Here is a 24224-nt window from a genome sequence, read left to right as displayed (position 1 = left end):
CACTCGCCGAAGTGAAACGGAGAGTTTCATGGAGGTCGGCGTAGGCCCAAATTGGGGCTGTAGCGCCACAAAAAAAATAGAATAAGGTGGAGAAGATAGGAGGTGCATATATCGGCATGGAAAGATGAGAAATGCATGTGAAATATTGGTTAGAAACCTTGAGAGAGGAGACCGCATGGGATAATTAGACATAAATGGGAGGATATTGAGATATATCTCAACTGGCGAGCTCCTGTGAACAGTGTATTCAAAGGATTTGAGGTTCTCACAGCGGTGGTTATGGGACATAACGCCATGTAGTCCGTTATCTCAACGGGCTACACAGCGTAACATCATATCAGATAGCTCTCTTTTAGAGTTCTGAAACTTTACGTTTTAAAATAGTCGGTGAATTTCTTAACCAGATGAGCGACTGTCACTATCTGAGTTAAGTGTTCTGCACTAACAAAGTTAGTTAATTATTTAAGTAATCACTTAACATAAACGAGATTAAGGTTTTCCCAAGGAAACTTGGTCTTATAGATCTACTTTTAAGCTTGGTGCTACTAAGTGGACCAAGTTCAGGTGTCCAACATAATGTTGGTATCATACACCACACACTGTCACATGCCTTAAGGGAACCATGAATGGTCCCTTTTTATTGTATTTCAAAGACGAAAGGATATGACATCACATGCTCTTCTTCTGTTTGTTCCTACGGAACAGAATACTGATCTTACAGAGCGGATAATTTTCAGTCCAGTATGACATACAAATTTACAACACTTCAGTCTTTTTCACCTTACATGTTTCGATTCAAAAGAATCATCCTCAGAGGCGCACCACTACGATCAGGAAACACTGTCACATAAGTTGTTTTAACCATATGCACTTAAGCTATGAATAATGCTCACTATATAAATTTTGTTGTTATCACGGTTGGTTTTGGTGTTTGTCCCAGGCATTCACTACGGCGCTTCTTGAAGAATAGACTTTACGTATGACGTTGTTTCTTTTAAGCGTATTTGCTGGGTATTCTGACTGGGATTTTCCACTGCACGCGATGTGATATTCACTTTTTCATACATTAGCCTCCCAATGTATTTAAAATTGTATTAAAATTTTCTTTTGCATGTAAAACATTATTTATTATGTTAAAATATCTTGAGCCGACATTGAGTCATGTTGTTTTCCTCCTGATGGTGGGAGATGTCGTTTATTTATCTTGATTTTGTGTTCTTATTATTAATCGTGTAGTTTACGTGCGTGTTATATCGTTTGTTTGAAAATTATCCGCTCTGTAATTAGTAGTGTGACGGACCAAAATGAGACAAATCAAATTAATACTGATCTTGTTATGCACTATGAAATTTGATTGTAGTCGCGTATTTTTCTTTCCTGTAGACGGAGACACTATTTTCTTATACTTTGGTACCCATCTACTGACCTACATTGCGACATGATACAGAAGACAGCAAACTTCATATTCAACTCAATATGAACCTCATATTGCATGGCTATTGTCACCTAGATACAAAGCTGCCAAACTGCGAGTGTTTATATTATTAATATTTTCTCCGTGGGACATGTTTCTCAAGTAAAGACAGCGAAGTATAAATTGGAGCTTCAACATCCCCCCCTCTCCAACCAGAATTAAGTAGCATTCGGCTCTGTTTCTCATCCGGTGGGGATTGACGTTGAATTGGATGGAACACGAGATCTCAGAAATAAGAAGCTCCATATTTTGTTCGTAATTAATGTAATTTACGTTTTCTTATTGCTAGTGGGGTGGGACTAAGTCCCTTGTACTGCGACCGCTTCTGGCCTATTGTACCAGCCCCAGATGATAGGTGAGGGTGATTGTGGAGCAATTGGTGGAATGATGATTGGCAGGGTAAACCGAAGTACTCGGAGAAAACCTGCCCCAGCGCTACTTTGTCCACCACAAATCCCACTTGACCAGACCCGGGATCGAACCCGGGCCGCCACGGTGGGAAGTCAGCGACTAACCGCTTGAGCTATGGCGCGGCCATATAATTTACTTACTTACTTACTCACTCATGGAGCTGAACCCTTCTTGAGGAGCCGCCAATTCTGCAGCTACTCAAGAATTTCCCAGCATTTTATGAAACCCGAAGGTTCATTACCGTGTTCACAAGATCCCTCCACTGGTTCCTATCCTGAGCTAGATCAATCCAATCCATACCATCCCATCCTATCTCTCTAAGATCCATTTCAATACTGTTCACCCACCTACGTATTGGTTTTCCCAGTGGTTTCTTTCCTTCTGGATTTCCCACCAATATCCTATATGCATTCCTCGTCTCCCCCATTCGTGCTACATGTCCTGCCCACCTCATCCTCCTTGACTTGATAATTCTAATTATACTTGGAGAAGAGTACAAGTTATAATTAATATAATGCATGTTCAAAAATACAAAAATACACCTTGCGGAAGAAGATAAGCTCTGTTTTAACTAGCCTATATGCTGGAATAGAGTTTTTAGACAGAATGGCTGATGGGATGCAATGCTCACAGGGTTGATTATCACTGATGTACAGCATTAGTTCTGACTCATTCTGTAAGGACTCAATGATCTAATTTGCATTTCCCTGAAAATGCATTTAGTCTTGAAATGTAAATACAGTGATATATTATTCAAATTTGCGTTTATAATGTGAAGATTCGTTGTATAATAAAAATTTAAACGTTGTCTTCAGTATAAGTTAAGCAATGGCAATAATGTTAATTTTGCATAGATAAGAATTTGGTAGTTACTGTTGTGTGAGGCTATTTCAAGAACATATCTATGGTCCTAGACGATGCACTGTGCACTTTCCTTATATATTCAGCATTCTTAATTAATGAAACTCGTAAAACAACGATGTTGCCATGGGCGTTTCCTTTCAAGATAGACCACCAGACAGGCTATCAGGTGAAAGGAGAAATCTCCCAACTAGGTCACGCCTTCTCTGCCGCTTTAGCTGGGGCATGAAGGTCAGCTTCTTCTGCAGCGGATTCCTGAATTTACCTTTACGTTTATCTACGGCCGTCTGGTTCCATGCAGAACACGGCTCAAGGAAGCGTCATCACAGAACTGGCGAATGAATTCCTGTTAAAACTCTCTTCCATCTTATATCTCTTGAATAACCTAAAGCGACTGCCTGTTCCCATACTGCTCAAAGCAGTTTTTGTGCCTGATTTCTCTTTGTACAGAGTGCAATTCAAGTCCCCCTTCCTTTTAGTTCTGAAAGCACTTGCAAGAAACAAAAAAGAACATGAAATAAAAGAGAAAAGAAAAGGAAAATAACAAACTTCATGAAACAGGTCTTTGTAGAACAGCTAGTAGGCTTTCATCTAGCCAAGCTTCCCTTCGTCTTTTATGGAACCCGAATGTTCATTGCCACATTTACAATAACCCACTACTGGACCATATCCTGAGCCAACTGAATTCAGTGCACGCCTTCCCACATAATCATTTTCCTCTCCCAAATTTATCTCTTCCCTTCATCTTTTCCACCTGAAATTTTATATGTATACCTCGTCATGCGTGCTACCTGCCCGCCCACTCCGTCTTCCGTACCTGAGATGAGGAAGAACTCGTCTTGTTTTCTGTTCCGTCTTATAAATTTCTCTTCCTTATTGTAGCGTTCCCTGCAAACCTAATGCTTCCTGAGGTAATAATTCATAAGTTTCTCATGTTGTAGTCTGCTCACAAACTACGCACAGAATAAAATAAGTATAAAATTTTAAACAAGTCATGATTCACATAAAACAAAATGAAGTGTATGTAGAAGAGGCTTGGATTGTTTCTGTTGTAAAATCTTTTGCAAGGCATAAACTAGTATACTGTACATAGACTACTGATATGCGTGTATACTTGAAACTGCAGTGACTGGTTAAGATTCCTATATATTCAGAGTCCCGGGGTCTGAGCTCAGCTGTTTTTAATTAGGTGTCCACTGTTTTCTTTATTTTCTACAAGATAATACCGGGAAACTTTCTAACTTTTATTCGTTCATATATTCGACATTTGTCACCAAATTCATCACAATCTTTGTATGACATGCGGCAAAAGAAATGGCGGAAAAACAGATAATCAGATCCTCCTCTGCAAGTCAGTCCTGTTAGTAGTGGGACGTGAGAGGTATATTTTGTTATATTTTAGCGTCCTGTTGCACTGATTTAAGTCCATGATTTATTTCACCGTCTTCTAGTGCATATACTTATCTACCTCACTCCTCTCTCTCGCACTACATGTTTCGGCACAAAAGTGCCATCTTCAGGTGCTTATTCGATTAACGTTAAACTAGTTCACTGCATGCCTTGTCGTCTTCATATTAAAATAATGAAAATATATAATATATTGATAAATATTAAATATTAAAAAAATTAAAATTGTTCAGGATTTTTCCTACGTCTTACGTCGTAAGGTGTATTTTGCCCTTGTAAAAGCTGATTGTTATACAGATTTTGCCTGTGATTCTGTATGGTTATGAAACTTGGTCTCTGGCATTAAGGGAGGAACATAGACTGAGGGTGTTTGAGAACGGTGTTGAGGTTAGGGACCAGTGGAGGACTCTTGTGAACACGGTAATGAACCTTCGGATTCCAAAAAATGCTGGGAAATTCTTGAGTAGCTGCAGAATTGGCAGCTCCTCCAGAAGGGCTCAGCTCCGTGAGTAAGTAAGTAAGTAACAGGAAGATACTCTGTACTGAATATGTTAAGTATTGCAATTTTGAACTGTGTGTATTGCAGCTGAGAACGAGGAGGTTACATATGCAAAGTATTGGCAGTGGTAATTTCACAAATTCACCTTTACCGTACAAACTAGACCCATTAACAGTAAAATTGTAATGTGCAAAATACATTACAATGTATTTCACGCTTCAGGAATTTCCTAACCATTTCAGTGAGCTTTTAAACACAAGTACTATTTCTGTCGATGCCCTCACGGTTAAAACGAAGGCCACATAACTGACATAGCTGATGCATACGCTTGGAGTGGTTCCGTCATGCCGTCAGACATAAAGGTGAACGCCCGTCCCGTTACTGGACAGCGCAAGAACCTCTGCAGCTCGTCTTCCGTATCTACAATAGCATGTTGTAAAAATCGAGGTTACTCCACTGATGATAAACAATGGAAACATACTTTGCGCTCGCGATCACGATTAATCGATTAGAACAATTCTACGTATGTTTTTAATTATTCCGTAACTGTAAAGACTGTCGATTATTTGACAATGTGGGGACATCTGGAGAGGCTACTTCTAGTGGCAAGTGAGATACAAGCATGACAATGTACGAGGAATTGTGAAGGAAATGGTTTAAAGAACAATTCGCTCGAGGAGATCGAAAAAAAAACACGAAAATCGTGTGAAGTTTGCCAGCTGCTCTTTCGTCATTACAGGCGAGAAGCACCGAGAGCCCCCTCCCCGTGTCGATTTGTTTTCCTTTACAGTTACAGGCCTCGTTTCGTGATAGCTCAGTCGATATTTAAACTAGGTTACGGGCTGGATCGCCGAGGAACCGTGGTTCGTTTCCCAGCAGGAGCAATACAATTTTTCTCTTCTCGATAACGTCGAGATCAGTTCCGGGTCCCACCCAGCCTCTTATACAATGCGAACCGGAGTCTGTTTCACCATGGGTAAAGCAGCAAGGACGTGAAGCTGATCACTCAACTCCATGTAGTGACGAGGTTAAGAATGATGGATCTCTACCTCCACTGTCCACACTTCATCACGGCGTGGTGTTTGATTATTGAGCTCTGGGATGATTTCACATTTTCATTAACTGTAAGAACTCTGTTTTATGAATTAATTCCGAACACTCCTTTGGTCAGCGTTTACAAATTTTTAAGTTACATCATTGTAAATTGGGGCTTAAGCCCTGAGATTCCTTCTTAATCATAATTTATGAGATTACTGAAAACTTAATATTTTATCTTTTTTTTACAATGGCTCTTCCAACCCTTTCAGGGCCCAGGCCTCTTATTCAGTTGCATAATAATAGGAGTATTTCATAGACGGTAGGACTCCTGAACGCGTGATCAGCTCGTCACAAGGCCGCTATCTAAACACAGGACAACACAAACACACAATAAACACATACACCAAAAATCCATGCCCTGATTAGGTTTCGAACCCACGAACCCTGCATCCGAGCGAGCGAAGGCAGTTCATGCCTTAGACCATGCGGCTACTGTGACCAGCTAATATTGTATCTAGTCATTGTAATTTATTGTAGAAAGCAGCATATAACGTAATATATTTTAGTCACTCTTTGAGGATCTAGGCATAGATGGGAGGATAATGTTAAAATTAACCATAAATAAATAAAATTTGCTTTTTTGGATGGATTCATCTGGGCTCAAGATAGGGGCTAGTTGCTGGCCCCTGTAAACATAGTAATGAACCTTCAGGTTCTGTACATAGTAAAAATTTCTTGACTTTTGAGCTTCTAGTAGTTTCACAAGAAAAACTCTGTCATGTATAGAGGCAAAAGTTAAAGTTGTCCCTGTACTTAACAAATTAAGCACTACAGCATGAAGGCGTATGGGAAAGTGGATGTATAGATCCATATTTTCTTGACCTCGGCACTAGCTGGAGGTGAGTGGTCAGCTTCACGCCCCGGCCGCATTACCCCTGAGGAAATAGTCCCCAGTACCCAATTGGATAGGAAGTTGGGTGGACCCCAGAGCTGGTGTGGATGACATGGCGAAGTGAAAATTCTTGACCCCACTGGGACTCGTACTCCAACCCCTCGGTTGTCCAGCCAGTAGCCAGGCAACTCTGTCCTACATAGACAGAGTAAATGGGTGACATGTTCAAACCATACAGAGGCACAGTTTGTATTCTGGTACATGGAGTACTCTGTTAATATTCTCAGAGAGTTCTAGAGCAGTATTTTATGAAGCTTAAGGCTCAGTTCAGACTTAAAATATCGTTCTGAATATATGAACTTAAGTAAGAGAGGATCAGTGATTCTTTGGAATAGAATTATGTATATTTTTTACTTAAAATGTGGACGGTGTGTAATTATGTTACTATATAATAGTGGTGAATATGAAAATTTATTTTACCCTCATTTTTAATTTATTTGCAGCCTCAGGTGTTTACACTTACCAGTCTCAATGGCGTTCGGCGGAGACAAGATCTGGGACAAGCAGGTGTCGAAGACATGATTCAGCTCTCGTAAGTGTCTTCTGGTCCATAGAATTTTGAAGTAAATAAGTTACTGCTTCTGTAACAAACAAATTTCACTTCATTTCTGTTAGAATTTTCTGCGTGGATTTTAGAATATTTATTAATATGAATATTTGATGAGATTTGACCTTCTGAAATTGGTAAATAAAAGGTTACAGTTTTCTGGGATGTGATGGCATGTAGTTTGGCAGATAGATATTAGCTTCTAGAGGAACCAGTTGCCTCCATCTTCATTGTAGAAGAATAGATCTTGAGCACTGATATGGCACGAATTTTCACAATTGTATAGTTACAAATTTAGGAGAAAAATCTCAAAATATATGCTTTGCGTCTGTGAATAAGTCTTGGGAGTTCTTAATCTGCCTATGCTGACAATGTACATTTTTCATGATGACAGCGCAAAATTAAAACCGCTATTCACTTACTGATCCCATCCATAATGTGTAAGTCACTCAGCAGGCAAAGTGTTTTATAAAGAAACTTAAAATATTGGACTTTGGATTGAAGATCAGAATCAACTCTGCTTTACAGAAAGTGCTGCAGTACTCCAGAGAAAATCAAGACTTTGTTGAGCATATGTAGAAAAGATTATAAGATCACATAAAATTTTCTGTAGGAAATTCTGTAGAAAATAAATAACTTGGGAGACACAGGCATAGATGGGAGACTAACGCTAATATGGATCATATTTATGATTTATATATTTGTATTTCATATTTATGTAACAAGATCCTACTAACAGATATTTTCCCAAAGATACTGAAGTTTTCTGAAGTTAAACCGCTCTACAATAAAGGTGATAAAGCTGAAATCTCTAATTACCGACCTATCTCACTTCTTCCAACTTTATCTAAAATCATTGAAAAAATTATTTATAAAAGACTGTACTCCCATTTAAATATGAACAATATCTTGGTTAAGGAACAATTCGGATTTAGAAAAGAATCATCCACTGAAATGGCAACATATAATCTTCTAAATAATATATTGACTTCCCTAGACAAAAAAAAAAATATGTGGGTGGTTTATTTTGCGACTTACAAAAGGCTTTCGATTGTGTCAACCACAATGTACTCCTGGAAAAAATGAACTTTTATGGAATCTCGGGTACAGCACTCAAATTAATGACATCATGCCTTGAAAATAGATATCAAAGAACAATTATGAAAAATATTAAACTTAATAAAGTATTTTCAAAATGGGAGCAGGTCAAACATGAAGTTCCACAGGGCTCTATATTGGGACCACTATTATTTCTTATTAAAAAAAATGATTTCCCGTTTTCTTTAAAGAAATTAGCTCAACCTATATTATTTACAGATGACACAAGTATTATTATATTTAATTCGAGTCCTGAAGAATTTAGAAGTAATATTATTTCAGTTTTTAATGAAACAATGACGTTGTTTAATAGGAACTTTTTAACTCTAAATTGTGATAAGACACATTTCTAATTCTTTTTAAAGAAGCATAGAGAAATAGAAATCCAAATTACATCAACCAACTCATTAATTACTAACATCAATTGCACTAAATTATTTGAACTAAATATTGATAGCACCCTGTCTTGGAAGACTTAATTGTAGGAACTAACATTCATAACTGAGTTATCATCAAGATTAATTAAGGCCTGCTTTGCAATAAAGCCCTTTGTGTCATTAGATTCAATAAAGATGATTTACTACTCTTATGCACATTCGATACTGAAGTATGGCATTATCTTTTGGGGTAATGCCCCCCTTAGTATGAGTATCTTTAAAATTCAAAAAAGAATCATAAGAATTATGTCTGGTTCAGGTAAATTTGATTCATGTCGGGATTTGTTAAAAAAATTACAAATATTGCCACTCCAGTCTCAATATATTTTTCCTTGAGTCTTTTCGTTATTAAGAATAAAAATTACTTTCCATCTAACACGGATATTCATGAGATTAATACCCGCTATAATTATAATTTATACTTACCCTCTACAAATTTATCAATAGTACAAAATGGAATTCTCTTCTCTGGAAGCAAGATTTAAAATCACTTACCTTTGTAAAGTAATTTTTATCTAAAGGCGTTAAGCAATTCAAATCTTTATTGAGAAGCTATCTCATTGAAAATGCATTTTATAGCATTGATGAATTTTACAAAACAACTTCCCAATGAATACCTGTACATTATGTAGTTAATAGTTTTAATTTTCTTTTATTACAATATTTATACTAATTCTATGTAAAATTGTTTCAGATGGCTACTGTAAGATTTATGATGTATATATTAGATTTACTGTTATACTATTGTTTTATGACAGTTTCTATATCCTATAGGTCTTTGACCTTGTATGGATTAATGGAATGTAATTAAATAATAATAATAATAATAAAGAAATATATTTTACTACCTTAGGTTAGGGACTAGAAGTACACTCTTTTAAAGATATAAAATGAATATTTCTAAATCAGTTTCTCAAGATCTCTTTTACATATGGATGATTTTCTATTTTAAGTCATGCATAACAATATTAATTAAATTTAATGAAAAAAAAAAAATCTTCTGTAATGCACCTCAATTACAGTTTCAAATGTATGTACAAGTATGTTTCATTGAACAGGGTAACACTTTTTGATATATCTGCTATAATAAATGATGGATTCCTACTGAGGTCAACATGTTCACATTTTATAGATGTCCAGATTGCATTAATTCAGATAAAACTATAGAGAAGTTTTAGTATTTGCTTGGAATTTTCACGTTTCAGTGTTCTCATATATTCTTCATTTTTATTTCAGTGTTGTTTTACATTATTGATGTAGTATACATTTTTAATTTCGTTTGTTATTGGGTTGCATGTAATAGATCAGGAAAAGGAATCAATTTAAATTCAGTGCCTAGCAGGCAAACCTCTTTATTTTGTGTAATTTTTGTGATAATCCTGTTACCTTCATACAGGGATCTGAATGAAGCGTCTCTGCTATGGAATCTGAAAATTCGTTACGACAAGGAGCTCATCTATGTAAGTTTACTAATTAATGAAATAATTCTGCAATATTATTTATTGAATACACTTCTGTTTCTTTTAATTTTGATCATGAGATATAATTCATATCAAGTACTACTAAGAAATGAATTAGTTTTTGATCCTGTTGTCATTTAATTTCAGACATACACTGGGAGTATTCTTGTTGCCGTGAATCCATACAAGATGTTTGACATCTATGGGCTGGATATGGTGAAGAAGTATGAAGGTCAAATTCTTGGAACTTTACCACCGTAAGTGATTTATACTTTTAACTCCTCTTTGTATGTAAAATTGATGTCTGACTGATTCATGGGATGGTTGTTCAAAGCTTGCATGTAGAATATTAAACAAAATAACGTGAATTTTTCTATATGAAGTATCTATTAAATTTAATTCAGTCTTCATTTTCTGACAAAGTGCTATCTGCTGGACGGCCTGGGTTCGATTTCCGGCAGTGCAGAATTTTTCTCCACAGCATCCAGGCAAAATCTGGGGTCCACCCAGCCTCCTATCCAATTGGTGTGGGGGGCTCTTTCCCTGGGGGTAAAGCACTAGGGGCATGAAGCTGGTGCCAAGGTAATAATGGTGGAGTTATATCTCCACTCCCCCATATGTCTTCATGACATAATGCTTAATAAGTTAAGCATAGTGACACACTTACTTTTATTTTTACCTTAATTCTATGGTTTTCCTGAAGTCTTCATAACAGTAAAAATCTTTCCAAGTGTTACTCTGATTAGTCTTTGTCTCTTTTTGCAATCTCTTTAGCTTATTTAAGAGAAAAAGATATTAATGTGTGCATTTTACTAAGTTTATTACTGAATACATAACCAACTGCTTTTAAATTATATTTTGATATTGTGTGGCCTCTTCATGCTATTCATATTTAAAAAAGTAACATATGGTATGAGCTGGATTATCTGGCTCACAATAGAGACCAGTTACAGGCTGTCATGAACATGGCAATAAGCCTTCAGGTTGCTTACAATACTGCGAATTTCTTCAGTGGCAAATCAACTGTTGTCTTCTTGAGAAGGATTTAGCTCCATGGATTCTGTTCATTATTATGTACATTTTAGAATTCTTATTTGTGTAACATTTACAGCACAAATTTAAATCGTACTATCCAACTATCTCAGTCCAATTAGCATAGAAAATTCTAAAAACAAATTTAATGGATGCAGAAAAGTGTGGTATCTTATATGGAGGTGGGTTAGAATGCCTCCATCATAGCCCTACAACTCACGGAAGGTGGCATAAAGACAAACCAGTGCCTGGTCTATAACTGGGTCACCTTGCCACTGGGGGACATAAATACAAGGACCTGTTCCTCCAGTTTGGGGGTTGGATGCAAGGCTGATGACTTTGCTCTATAAAATTTATTGTTGTGACATCCAAATAAGTGCAAGCTGGTTACAATCTGACTTTTAAGGTAGGCTATGGCTAAAAGCGCTATTTTGCCAGAGATGGTGATGATGATGATGATGATGATGATGATGGTGCATTTGCTTCTGTGGGAATGTGTTTAACAAGTTGATGGCTAGCAATGGGTAAACATGTCACATTATCTACCTGACTAGTGAATTGCTTTCATTATCAACCTCACGCTTCAATTTTACTGTTAGGTTGCATAGCCCTGTCATATATTCATTGAGTCCTAACAACAACATCAACATAAATTATATGAAATTTACATTCATTCAGAGAACTCCACGAATTAAATATATAGTCATTAATTTTCATTTCTTACATTTTACTAACATTTAAGATTTATATTTCATGACTCCATGAATTGTGAATTGTGTATGTTAATAAATACTGTTTAAATTGTGTTACAGGCACCTTTTTGCTATAGGATCTTCAGCATATGGCCACATGTCAAAGGATGGTTCATCACCTGAGAGTCAAGTAGTGGTGATATCTGGGGAGAGTGGCTCAGGGAAGACAGAGTCAACAAAGCTAGTCATGCAATACTTAGCAGCAGTAAACAAGTCACCTTCTAACCTAATCACTGAACAGATCCTTGAGGCATCTCCTCTGCTGGAAAGTTTTGGCAATGCTAAAACTGTTCGGAATGACAACTCATCTCGTTTTGGGAAATACCTGGAGGTGCACTTCAAGGAGTAAGTTGTAATGAGTTGCCCAGAACTAGTTATGTGAAATTTGGTAGCAAAAGTCTGTTCATTTTGTGTTTTATCTTGAATGCATTTTTAAGTAGGGTATAGCTATAATGTTGTAGGCTGTATACTTGTGTCCACACACCTAAAGTATTGCATGGATCCTTAGTTGCTCAGGTGAAGGAGTTGTTTCATGCTTAATGCAGTGAAAGTGCCATAGCTAAGTTCAGGACAAAGCCACAATAGGAGTGCAATGCATCTGTAGAACATTCTGTGTACATGATGAAATTAATATTACAAAAATATAGCAACATTCTATATAATATTGGAATCTAAACTTGGTTACTCTTTCCCCATATTGAAAAGAAGAACAAACAATCATTTTTAATTGACAATTCTCTTAATGTTTTTTGTGATTATTTTTAATAAAAGAAGGAGATACTAACATAACTGAAATTATTTTCCTAATGGGCACCATTCTGAATAAGGTTGTCAGTGACTAAATGCAACTCTCTTTGATGTTTCAACATGTACTCCATCACAGTTCTTAAAATAAACAAATGAAATTAAGATATCTGCAGAGATACTTCACCCTTTATTTTCCATAATGGAAAAAGTATATCCTAATTTTTTATAGTACCCATATACAATGTCGTGACAGAAATTAAAAATCCGACGGTGAAAGCTGTATTGGAATCTGGTAGTGGAAGATAACTTCAAAGATTGTGATTGAAGTTAAATTTGGGAACCAAAGGTTTTGGGCACTGGATGTGTCCAATCTGGTAATCACTAATATACACGTGTTGAAATACCATATACAATGAAAAGGAAGTTTTAAAAAAATTTGTACTACTTTAATTTGTATTTTGTTCCGGTATAGTGGTGTTATAATTGGTGCCAAGATCACAGAATACCTTCTAGAAAAATCACGTATCGTCACTCAAGCTGCGGATGAACGCAATTATCATGTTTTCTATGAGATGCTACAAGGTCTTACGTCTGAGACTAAGGAAAAGTATGGATTGCTCTCAGCTGACAAATATTTCTACCTCAATCAGGTATGTGAAGAGATGTGCCATGTTGCAGTAAGTGCTTTGAACCAGAGAGCATGAACACATATTCCAGGTCTTCTCTTAATACAAAGTGAGAAGTTTTCATATTAAACCTGAATCATGGTTTTATTTTGTCACAAAATATTTTTGTTTCTATTTCCATGTTTATTTTCATAATTGCCATTTTTTCATATTTTTTAAATTGTAGCAAGGGTGGAAAAATTACTTGGTTTTCCCCTTTTAATATACAAATGTCACTTATGAATAGAACCTCAGTATAACAGAATATTAAAATATTACTTGCATTTTGTCTCCATACAAACTGATGTAGTGGATTCATTTTAATCAAAATCTGATGATGTCTTCCTGCTGTGTTTCTTGGATTCCACTCAGTTGTCTCGTATTGCTGATGCAGTAATCCCTACAAAATATTCCTCTAACTGATGCTGACCTGGCAGAGTGGTGGAAGGTGTCACAGAGAGTGTTGCTTTGATAATGAACTATGTTTGAATATAGTAGTTTTGGATTTTGAACACTTAAAATGACCACTCGAGCATGACCGTTTTCATTCATTTCATCAGCTTTATGGTCAATAATAAAGGGATGGATATTTACAACAGTGTGTTTTGAAGGCTGCAGGAATAATAGTTAATGAGAACATGGAATAATGAAGACAAGTACAGGAACGATTCTTGAACAATTTAAGCATATTTTGAGACAAAATAAGTTGTCTTCTATGGTGACTTGCATCATTACAAAGGCAGGCAGGCAGACAGGCTGCTGAGAAGGTGGGGCAGAATGAAGACTGCAGTGTAAACAGTGACAGCTGACATATCAAAGCAAAATCAAGAAAATTATGTGATACAAAAAAGTAATTACCCAAGAAATTATGGAATTGATTGTGTGACTGTGATCACTTATACTGGGCGATCAAAATGCATATTTCATTAGTAGCGGAGGGACAGGGGGGATTGTTTGCAAGGAGCTGCCTCTCTCTCTTTTGTTGAATTATGACAGGTGTTATGGGTAACAGTTTATAGTATATGTAACAACATGGTAATATTGTATTACAAGACATAAAAACCTTAGTAAGTTATGGACAAGGGAAACAGTGACATACAACTAGGAGTTCTGAAGACAAAGAATTACATTAGCCTGATTGTTGTTTCATAAAATTAAATAATTTTTGGAAGTTGGTAATATTGATGTTAATATTCATGGAGAATAAGGCAGAGGAATCAGTACATGTGCCCTCTTCAGTAGCAGTAACCAAATGGGAGACTTGTGTTTTAGGCCCATAACAAGAAGACATTTGCCATTTCTCTATAAATAATGTAGAAGACATTGCAACATGCCTCTTACAATTCAGGAATCTGTATAAATATAGCCAGTGATGTTGAAAACATATTGCACTGCCATTATATAACAATGATTTTCTTCACACATGTTCAGTCAGCTTATGTTTGAGCCTTGTGGAATATGAACTTGTCATTACTACACACAAAGCACAAATATAAATATATATATATTGAATGTGAATTTCAGTGCAGTCTTTGGGACAAATATGATATGGAATAATGTATGAAATTTTTGAAGTTTATAAATTAACATATATAGGTAATAAACCATACAGGATCTGTGAATGATTTATCAGTGTTACTAATAATTTGCTACATTTTATTTTTATATGAATTAAAATTTGACTTGATGGTTGATATATGCATTCATTATGTCTAACTCTATCCATTGCTAGAAATGAGATACAATATTAGATTGATTTAAAACAAGTTAATTGTTTTGTAGCTTTCAGTTTTTTTTTGCATTTTTAATGCACCCTGAGATCTCTGTCAAAAAATATTTGCAGTTAATTTGGTACAACATAATATTGATGTTACAGGGTGGGAATTGTGAAATTGATGGAAAGTTTGATGGTGAAGACTTCCAGTCTCTGCTGTCTGCCATGCAGGTTCTTGGCTTCACATCTGAAGAACAGGATACTATCTTCAGGATTCTTGCTTCAGGTAGATACACACAATTTTTGGTTTATTATTCACATAATGCAATAGTTAATTTGGTTCGCAGTGAAGTGATTATTTTATTTGTATATTATTATTTAATTATGGTTTAAGAATACAGGATTCACTAGCAATGATCCCAAATACCCAAAGAAATATATCCAAAACCATCAAAATTTAAAAATATTTATGTTTTTGAGCCAAATTTGACATACAGTGAAACTCTCATTTTAATTTCCTTTGGAGAGCAGTGAATGTGAACACTATACTGAGCAATTTATTAAATGGAAGTAATTCATCACTGGAATAATTGACTTGGAGTCATTGAAATTGAATGCTACATTATGGAAAACCATAAATTAAGGAACATTAAATGGTGGTATCAGTGTACTATCTTCTCTGGGAGGGATTAGTATCAAAATAACCCTTTCCTCTGTTTTTGATCTGATTGATGTAGGCTTCATTTGCTGTCTTTTTTTGCAGTTCATCTGTTTTCATACTTGTTTCCTTTGATGTATGAAGCAGTTATTGACATTTATGTGCACAGTGCACCCTTCAATATGCAGGAGACTACAGAAAAAAGTATGTGATTTGAAGAGATGTGCACTGCTGACAGAATTAACATTAAGCTTATCTGAATAATTTAAGAAAATACATATAAGTTATATATGAGGCAGATGGTCATTGAATTCAGAATATTAAATATTGCCCTTATTTTTATACTCGTCATTGTCATCTTAATTTTCCAGTACTTCATCTGGGAAATGTATACTTTCACCGCAAACAACTGAAGCATGGGCAGGAGGGAGTGGAGATTGGTTCAGATGCTGAGATCCGTTGGACTGCTCATTTACTCCACCTTAGTCCAGATGGAATTAAGAGAGCTCTTACTACAAAAACAACAGTAAGTCAGTAGCATTGTATAATCTTCAGTTACAAACTGTATCTAAAAGAGCAAAGGATAAAGTAAAACAAATTGCTGTATATGTCTTGTTGATGGAAGAGTGTCTTGTAGTATGCTTGAATCTTGCATTTCAAGGTTTGACATTTGATGTTGTATTTCTTTGTCAAGGAGATTTTTAATACATCAGGTTCATTCCCATCAGCTGAGTGTTGTCTCAGCAAACCTCATTTAGACTATCACAAATCAAGCAGATCAAGAAAGTATGTGATCTTTGTTACAAAGTTCGTAATAGTTATTCTGGGCATGGCTGAAATCCAGATTATTGATGTGGAACTAGAGTACACTAGTCTCTTGACTCCTTGCAGGGGGCAGAGTAAATTCAGATTAACATAAATGTACTCAAAAGAGCAATATTTTATTCTTGTTGTGACAGTCTTGTGATTATAAATTCCTACTGAACATTTCTCTGTTTGCCACTGTGACCCACATAGTGACAATATTCCATGCATTAGACAGTTGCCATGCAGAATAATAGCAGTGGGCATGTATGTGTTATGCACTATATAAAAAGGAAATTGTCATCTGAAAGAACACAGCTTTGTTAAGAGGGAAATATCATATGAAACCTTCTTAAATAGATGTTCTTGTGTGAGACATGTTACAGCAATTTACTCTGTTGTTTAATCTCATTGCAGGAGGCTCGAAATGAACGGGTTGTGACTCCACTTAGCATTGACCAGGCTCTTGATGCACGTGATGCTTTTGCTAAGGCCTTATATAATGCTTTGTTTTCGTGGCTTGTATCTCGCATTAACCAAATAGTGTGCAAGGGAACAAAACATACTGCAGCAATTTCAATATTGGATATATTTGGCTTTGAAGATTTTAAGGTAAGTGCTGTGCTGTTGTAGAGAAATATTTCAGTCAGAATTTCAAGCATTTATATTGTGACATGATGACAGAAAGCCGGAACAGTTGAACGAATAAAGCAGCCATTGTTAGGCAATGGCATGGTAAATAGGTGTCCATGACAACAGATAAGTACACAACAATAAAGGATGCAGTGTTTCCTATGCAGCTATTGCTAGGAAACAGTTCTGTAAATACACTTCTGCAACAACAGATATGAATGCAACAGTAGAAGAACTGCTGGAAGCAGTATTTTCTGTACATTCTATGCTGAGGTTATATAGCAAGGACAAATGAGAAACATTAGTCAGTCAGGAGTTGGAGGTTGGATTTGGTGGTTAGAGATTTGAATTGCATTGTTAGACACCACTGCTAGGCAACGATGAGTGAAGACATAAGAGTACTTAGTGTTTGTAATAGTGATTTATAGGGTGTGCAGATTATTGGGAGCATTATAATCCTTTGTAGTTATGAGTTGCAAGGCTGCGCCATAGCTCAAGCGGTTAGTCACTGGCATCCCACCGCGGTGGCCCGGGTTCGATCCCGGGGTCTGGTCAAGTGGGATTTGTGGTGAACAAAGTGGCGCTGGGGCAGGTTTCCTCCGAGTACTTCCGTTTCCCCTGCCAATCTTCATTCCACCAATTGCTCCACAATCACCCTCACCCATCATCTGGGGCTGGTACAGTAGGCCAGAAGTGGCTGCAGTACAAGGGAACTTAGTCCCATCCCACCAGCAATAAAAAAAATATGAGTTGCAAGCATTCAATAAATCCAATTACCAGTCTAAACCCCTTGTCTAGTCACTAATATGTGACAGTATTAATATAGACTCTATTATTTTGCACCAACAGAGCTCAGTAACCCTAAGCAATCTATGGTTTCACATATATGTTCATAAGTATGTTAATTGTGGCCTGTATATATGCATTGTACTTGTATAGTGCAGTGAAGTACTTGTCAATAACCTGGTACTCGCTCACAGTTAAGAAATTCTCTACCTTTATGGGACCTGAAAGTTCTTCATCATGTACAGGAATGCAAACCAGTGGATCATATCCTGGTCCACATGAATCCATTTCATGTCTTAACATTTATATTTCCTCAAAAAAATCAATCCTAATATTATCCTCCCATTCACATTTTGGTCTCTCAAGTGGTCTCTCTTCTCTTAAGATTCTCCAACCTTAAGTTTCTATGCATACCACATATACCGTTCCTTGTCATCCTTGAATTTTACCCCAAAAAGATTTTTGGAAGAACACAAATTAAGAAGCTTGTCAGACTGAAGAAATGTGCCCATAAATTTACAGGCATAGATCTGATTGTGGTATTTTTCACAGTTCCAATCCACTTTTAAATGTCACTCTTAAAGAAATGAGAGGAACATCTTTACTCCTTTTCATGTAATTTGATCCATTATCATAAGGACAGAATCTTGATTTGTTAGGATGATTGCACATTTTATCACAGTGGGATGCTCTTTGCATGCTTCATTTTCAGTGAACTCAATATTAAAGTTCCTCAGTTTAAGATTTTTCTTGGTATAACGTTCATAATCTAGGGAAATGTTCAATGGAGATTTTGCTGCATTTTTAACTCTTCACAAGAATTGCTATGTTATAGTTGCTAATATAATCCCACTCTGCATCCATCCATGAAATCTAATGTGTCTGTGTTGTTTATTGCAGGAAAACAGCTTTGAACAACTTTGTATAAATTATGCCAATGAAAATCTCCAATTCTATTTTAACAAACATATTTTCAAGTTGGAACAACAAGAATATACTAAGGAGAAGATTGAATGGCAGACAATTAACTACACAGTAAGTAACTTACAGCAGCATCAAATGCTCTGAACATTTTGGAGTTCATATTTTCATCAATATAATTAGAGGTACATTTGGAGAAAAACAGACATTAATGTAATCAACTGCTTCTGTTGTATTTATGTTGCAGAAGAATAGAGTAAGTGTTAAGATTGACCTATGAGTTGCTAGGCACAGAACATTTCATTATCCTCATTTACAGGTCATTGTGTCAGAAGGCTTGTCTTCATTTTAAAGTCAATATTTTTAATGCCTTTCAATTCAGAACCTAATTTTACTACCAGCTTATTTGTTTAACTGATTTCTTTAACGCATATATTCATTACATATATATTAAAGCTGGAATTGTTTTGTCAGTACAGTATTTGACTATCAGCTGGATGGTGAGGTTTCTGTACATGGTACAGGTACAGATTTTTATCTGTGTAACTGTGGGGCTCACCAAACATCACATCCAGCAAATGTACCTTGGGAGTAAATTGTCTGGATCACGAAGCTGACCATACAACTTAGCACAGAGGTTAATAATATATGGTGCTATACCTCCACTTTCCAATATATATGTCTTCATGTTGTGGTGTTTAATTAAGTAAAGAGCCATCTCTACTTTGTGTTATTAATCTATGAGTGATCTGGAGTACATCTTGGCTATATAGCTGCTTGTTTGACAGTGGCATATGTACAATACAGTACAATGAATTTAGGGTTTTCTTCACTTTACATTAATATCAATGATCCTAAATCAATAATCTCAGTGTATAGTTTCCTTGAAGTAAGATCTTTCCTTGGTTCAGTGTTGAAATCCACCCCTCCTCAAAAAACTTGAAATGGAGGTTTCATTGCAACTTGTGAATTCATCAGCCTATGGCAAAGAAGAGTTTAGGAAGACCATTGAAGGCATGGCATCAGGCCATAACAGGCCTCATGGTCTAATATTTGGCAAGGTGATGAGATGATGATGGCATTTTTTGCAGGAATTTCTTTGTTGTGCATTTTTATACATAAGATTGGAGCTATTGTAAATTTGTTTAACATGAATCAGTAGAAGATGATTTACCGTTATGTTTTAACTTGATCTCTTCCTACTGATTTTATTATTATAAGGAGAATTAATATGATTGGATCAGTGCAAATATATTTTCAGAATTTTGTATTTAACCTTTCTCTTCACAGGAAAAGAAGGTAAGGAAACTAAAATTGTTCCTGTGCTTAATTAAACATCACATTGCAAATATATTGGGAAGTGAAGTTGTAGGTCCATGTATTATTGACCATCGCATTAGTTGGAGATGAGTTGTCAGCTTCGTGCCCTAACTGCTTTACCTCCTGACCCCAGACCCAACCTGAGTGGTGTGGTGAAGTGAAAAAATTGCTTGCCTTTCCTGGTACTTGAAATGAACTCTTTGGTAATCCAGCTTGTAGCCTAGTGACTTTACTGACTGGGCTATTCTTTTTCTCATAAACATGTAGAACATGGACTGTAGAATCTATCTGTAGTGAAATCTGGATTAAACAGAACCCTACCTTAATCTATCATGAGATTATTGATTTAAAATCAATATGAAATTGCTTCTTTGTAAATAGAAAATGTTCATTACAAAAAACAGAAGAAAATAAACAATAAGAATATTAAAGAAAAGATTCTGCTTTAATGTTAGTTGTTCTCTGTTCATATAATATTTTGCATTTGCTGTGTTCCTTGGAACTGTCTCTCAGGAAACTTTCTGTCACGAATGGGAAGAATAAGTAAGATCTAAAAGTCTGTGATGATGGTACATGAATCACAAACTTTTAGATCTTATTTACATAACCAGTATGGACACAGAATCGAGTCTCTCAAACGTTGTGTTTTGAAAAATAAAAGAATGGTTTTTAGACAAAGACAAGATGATGGATAATGTCCAAAAACATAATATTTGTGAGAAGAATGAGGTCCAACTTTATGAAATAAAAGCAGAAAAATAGGCAATTAAATATGTGTATTCATCTACAGCATTGGGTTAAAAAAAATTATCTGAAACAAAAAGGTATTTGGCCTCTAGGGATTCTATTATAAGCATGTCATGCTCTATATTTTCATCTGTGCAGGTAATATAAAAAGGTGGTTAATGTTCAATCTGCCAGACTCCTCCTTACAGTTCAGAAGTTGGGTTAAGATCTCACTGCATATGTTGCACTAATATATAGCAAAAATTTCTGTTCCTTTTTTGCAGGACAATCTGCCTGTGATCCATCTGATTGCCAAGAAGCCTGTTGGTATTCTTCACCTCTTAGATGATGAATCCAACTTCCCCAAAGCAACAGATCTGTCATTTCTCGAGAAGTGCCATTACAACCATGCATTGGATGAACTGTATTCTAGACCTCGCATGTCTAGCATGGAGTTTGCTGTCAAGCATTATGCTGGACAGGTCTGGTACAGTGTTGATGGCTTTCTTGACAAGAACAGAGACACTCTGAGACAAGATGTGGTTGACTTGCTTATCAGCAGTAAAATTCTGGTAAGTAAATATATATATATATTCTTCCACGTTGGAATGCTTCTGTCCACCTTACAACAGGTCTGTATGGTAGAGCACTATCACCCAGAGCTTCCACAAGCTCTGAGTGACATTCAGTCATATTTCTGCCACAAAGCACTGCTATTTTCATGTAACAAAGCTGTTCCAGCCAGTTAACGTTCATTCTTGATGAAGGTGATGATGACACTGACTTTGCACTGGACTCGCTTCATTGTCCTTTGACTTCTGCATCATCTAGCGGCATTATTATAAATCAGATGTTGCTGTCTCTGAGCGGAAAATTTGGAAATTCCNATGTCTAGCATGGAGTTTGCTGTCAAGCATTATGCTGGACAGGTCTGGTACAGTGTTGATGGCTTTCTTGACAAGAACAGAGACACTCTGAGACAAGATGTGGTTGACTTGCTTATCAGCAGTAAAATTCTGGTAAGTAAATATATATATATTCTTACACGTTGGAATGCTTCTATCCACCTTGCAACAGTTCTGTATAATATGACACAATCACCCAGAGCTTCCACAAGCTCTGAGTGACATTTGGTCGCATTTCTGCCACGAAGCACTGCTATTTTCACGTAACAACGCTGTTCCAGTCGGCTAACGTTCATTCTTGATGAAGGTGATTATCACACTGACTTTGCACTGGATTCGCTTCATTGTACTTTGACTGTCGTATCATCTAGCAGCATCATTAGAAATCAGACGTTGCTGTCTCTCAGCGGCAAATTTGGAAATTCCAGTCGGAGCTTTCAAAATTTCGGAAAAATTATGTTGCCATGACTTTTGAAGTAACCCACGTATTTTCTAAGTATCATGTTTACTGCTACCTGTCGTAAAGCTCATGTGCTGTATGTAATATAGGATTGTGTGCTTTGATGTGTGTATCATTCATGTGTAAGTTGTTCCTACATTTTCATGTTTAAAGAGTAAAGATCTTTTATGTTACAGATGGTGAGTAAGATGTTCCAACGTGTTCGATCCAGTCATGAGACAGCAAAAACAATCAATAAAGCCAATGGACGGTTTGTGACAATGAAGCCTCGCACCCCAACAGTTGCTGCTCGCTTCCATGATTCACTGCAACAGTTGCTGGAATCGATGTCCAAGTAAGTAATTTTTTAACTTGTAAAGATAACTTTTTAAACAGAAATAAATGAGATCTGACATTACATTACTAGAAAATTAAGAATATCCTAAAATTTGTTTGGGCTGAAGCCATCACCTTTTATCATACATTATCAGGAAGTTGCTGGAAGCTACAGTTCAGGAGTATTGCTTTGATAGTAGCTTGATACTGATGAGTTGTTCCAAAGAACTGTTGAAATTCGGCAGCCTTTTTAAATATTTTGTGACACAGAAGAGTTGACTATGAATGATTGTTAACTTTGTACTAAATTACCAAGTGGACAATCACTTGTTTTTGGCTCTGCACAGCTCCAATATCATTTTGTTTGCAGCTACTCTCTACCTTGCATTTTTGGAGGCCATCTCCCCCACCTGAAACCCAAGGACACACCATAGTGTGGTAGTATTATCCTATTTGTTTTTAAATACTGAAAACACGAATATGCAGAGGAATACTTTTACATTTGCTTCATGTGGATGATAAATATGGTCTCATATTTTGAGGGAAGAGCATAAATATATTCCTCATGTCTGAAAACTTCGTGTGCAGGAAAATATTGATTTTTAGAAGTGAGCAGTTTAGGAGAGTATATAATGAGAAATTTTGTGATTTATACAGGTCAGCTTATAGTATTAAGATAGTTAAATTTAGGAGAGTATGATGAACTGTGAATGTGATAGAATGGAGGTGAGACTAATGCAATGGAAATTGCATAAGGAAAACTTTTGGAAGGTGTCCACTTCTTAGGTTAAGAATGATATAGGAGAATATAAGTTGGGGGCATGGGAAATGAATGAAACAGATTCAGTATCATGTTCAGTGGTGGGCCCTGGTGTTAATGGTGTCAAATCATTAAGATTTTCTACCACAGGGTTATTTCAATAACTACCCATAAGCCTTTCAAATCTGAATTGTATCTTGCTGAGATGAGCACTTTTGAACCTCATTTGGCTAGTCATCTTGTCTACTGTTTTAATTGTTCTTAATATTCTCATATTTTCCAGGTGCAATCCATGGTTTGTCCGTTGCATCAAACCCAATTCAGACAAAGCACCAATGAAATTTGATATGCCAATAGTTCTAGAACAGCTACGTTACACTGGGATGTTAGAGACAATACGAATTCGAAAGATGGGTTATCCTGTCCGATTACGCTTCTCTCAGTTCGTGGAAAGGTTCCGTTACTTACTACCTCAACGAGTGGGTGGTCTCACAACAAGAGGAACTCCATATAGGTAAAACATGAAGTTGAAATATTTTATGTATTATATTTTATATTTTATGTTATATTTAGTTAAATTTATTTACACAGAATGGTTACATATTCTGTTTGTTCTCTTCTAGTTCTTCTTTTCAATTTTTTCTGCTTCTCTCTCTTCTTCTGAACCAGTTACAATAGAGTCAGAATTGTGTCATTAAAAAAACTTTGTAAGCAACTGAGTTTCCCCTGAATATGTAATCATCCTTTTGTTGGTTAGTACCAGTGACAGAAAGGTACCCCAAAAGTTTCAAGAGAGACTTGTAGGCCTATTATATTGGCATACACATAACCAGCCATATGTG

At 36.2% G+C, this 24224-nt stretch overlaps 1 protein-coding gene across 1 annotated transcript in view; it reads left to right on the top strand.

Annotated features, from left to right (window-relative positions):
• The window catches only part of LOC111867697 (unconventional myosin-XV), a 177236-nt gene that overhangs the window by 33301 nt on the left and 119711 nt on the right, over positions 1 to 24224 (top strand). The window contains exons 3-14 of the mRNA XM_033752782.1: positions 7086 to 7174; positions 10121 to 10184; positions 10332 to 10441; positions 12029 to 12313; positions 13188 to 13365; positions 15257 to 15380; positions 16124 to 16278; positions 16974 to 17168; positions 18876 to 19010; positions 21227 to 21514; positions 22484 to 22641; positions 23666 to 23896. Of these exons, the coding sequence (XP_033608673.1) occupies positions 7086 to 7174; positions 10121 to 10184; positions 10332 to 10441; positions 12029 to 12313; positions 13188 to 13365; positions 15257 to 15380; positions 16124 to 16278; positions 16974 to 17168; positions 18876 to 19010; positions 21227 to 21514; positions 22484 to 22641; positions 23666 to 23896 (2012 nt within the window). The remainder of the gene's footprint in view (positions 1 to 7085; positions 7175 to 10120; positions 10185 to 10331; positions 10442 to 12028; positions 12314 to 13187; positions 13366 to 15256; positions 15381 to 16123; positions 16279 to 16973; positions 17169 to 18875; positions 19011 to 21226; positions 21515 to 22483; positions 22642 to 23665; positions 23897 to 24224) is intronic.

Source organism: Cryptotermes secundus, unplaced genomic scaffold, assembly GCF_002891405.2.
Source record: "Cryptotermes secundus unplaced genomic scaffold, Csec_1.0 scaffold1076, whole genome shotgun sequence".
NCBI classification, from domain to species: Eukaryota; Metazoa; Arthropoda; class Insecta; order Blattodea; family Kalotermitidae; genus Cryptotermes; species Cryptotermes secundus.
This window is presented reverse-complemented; position numbering and strand designations above follow the sequence as displayed.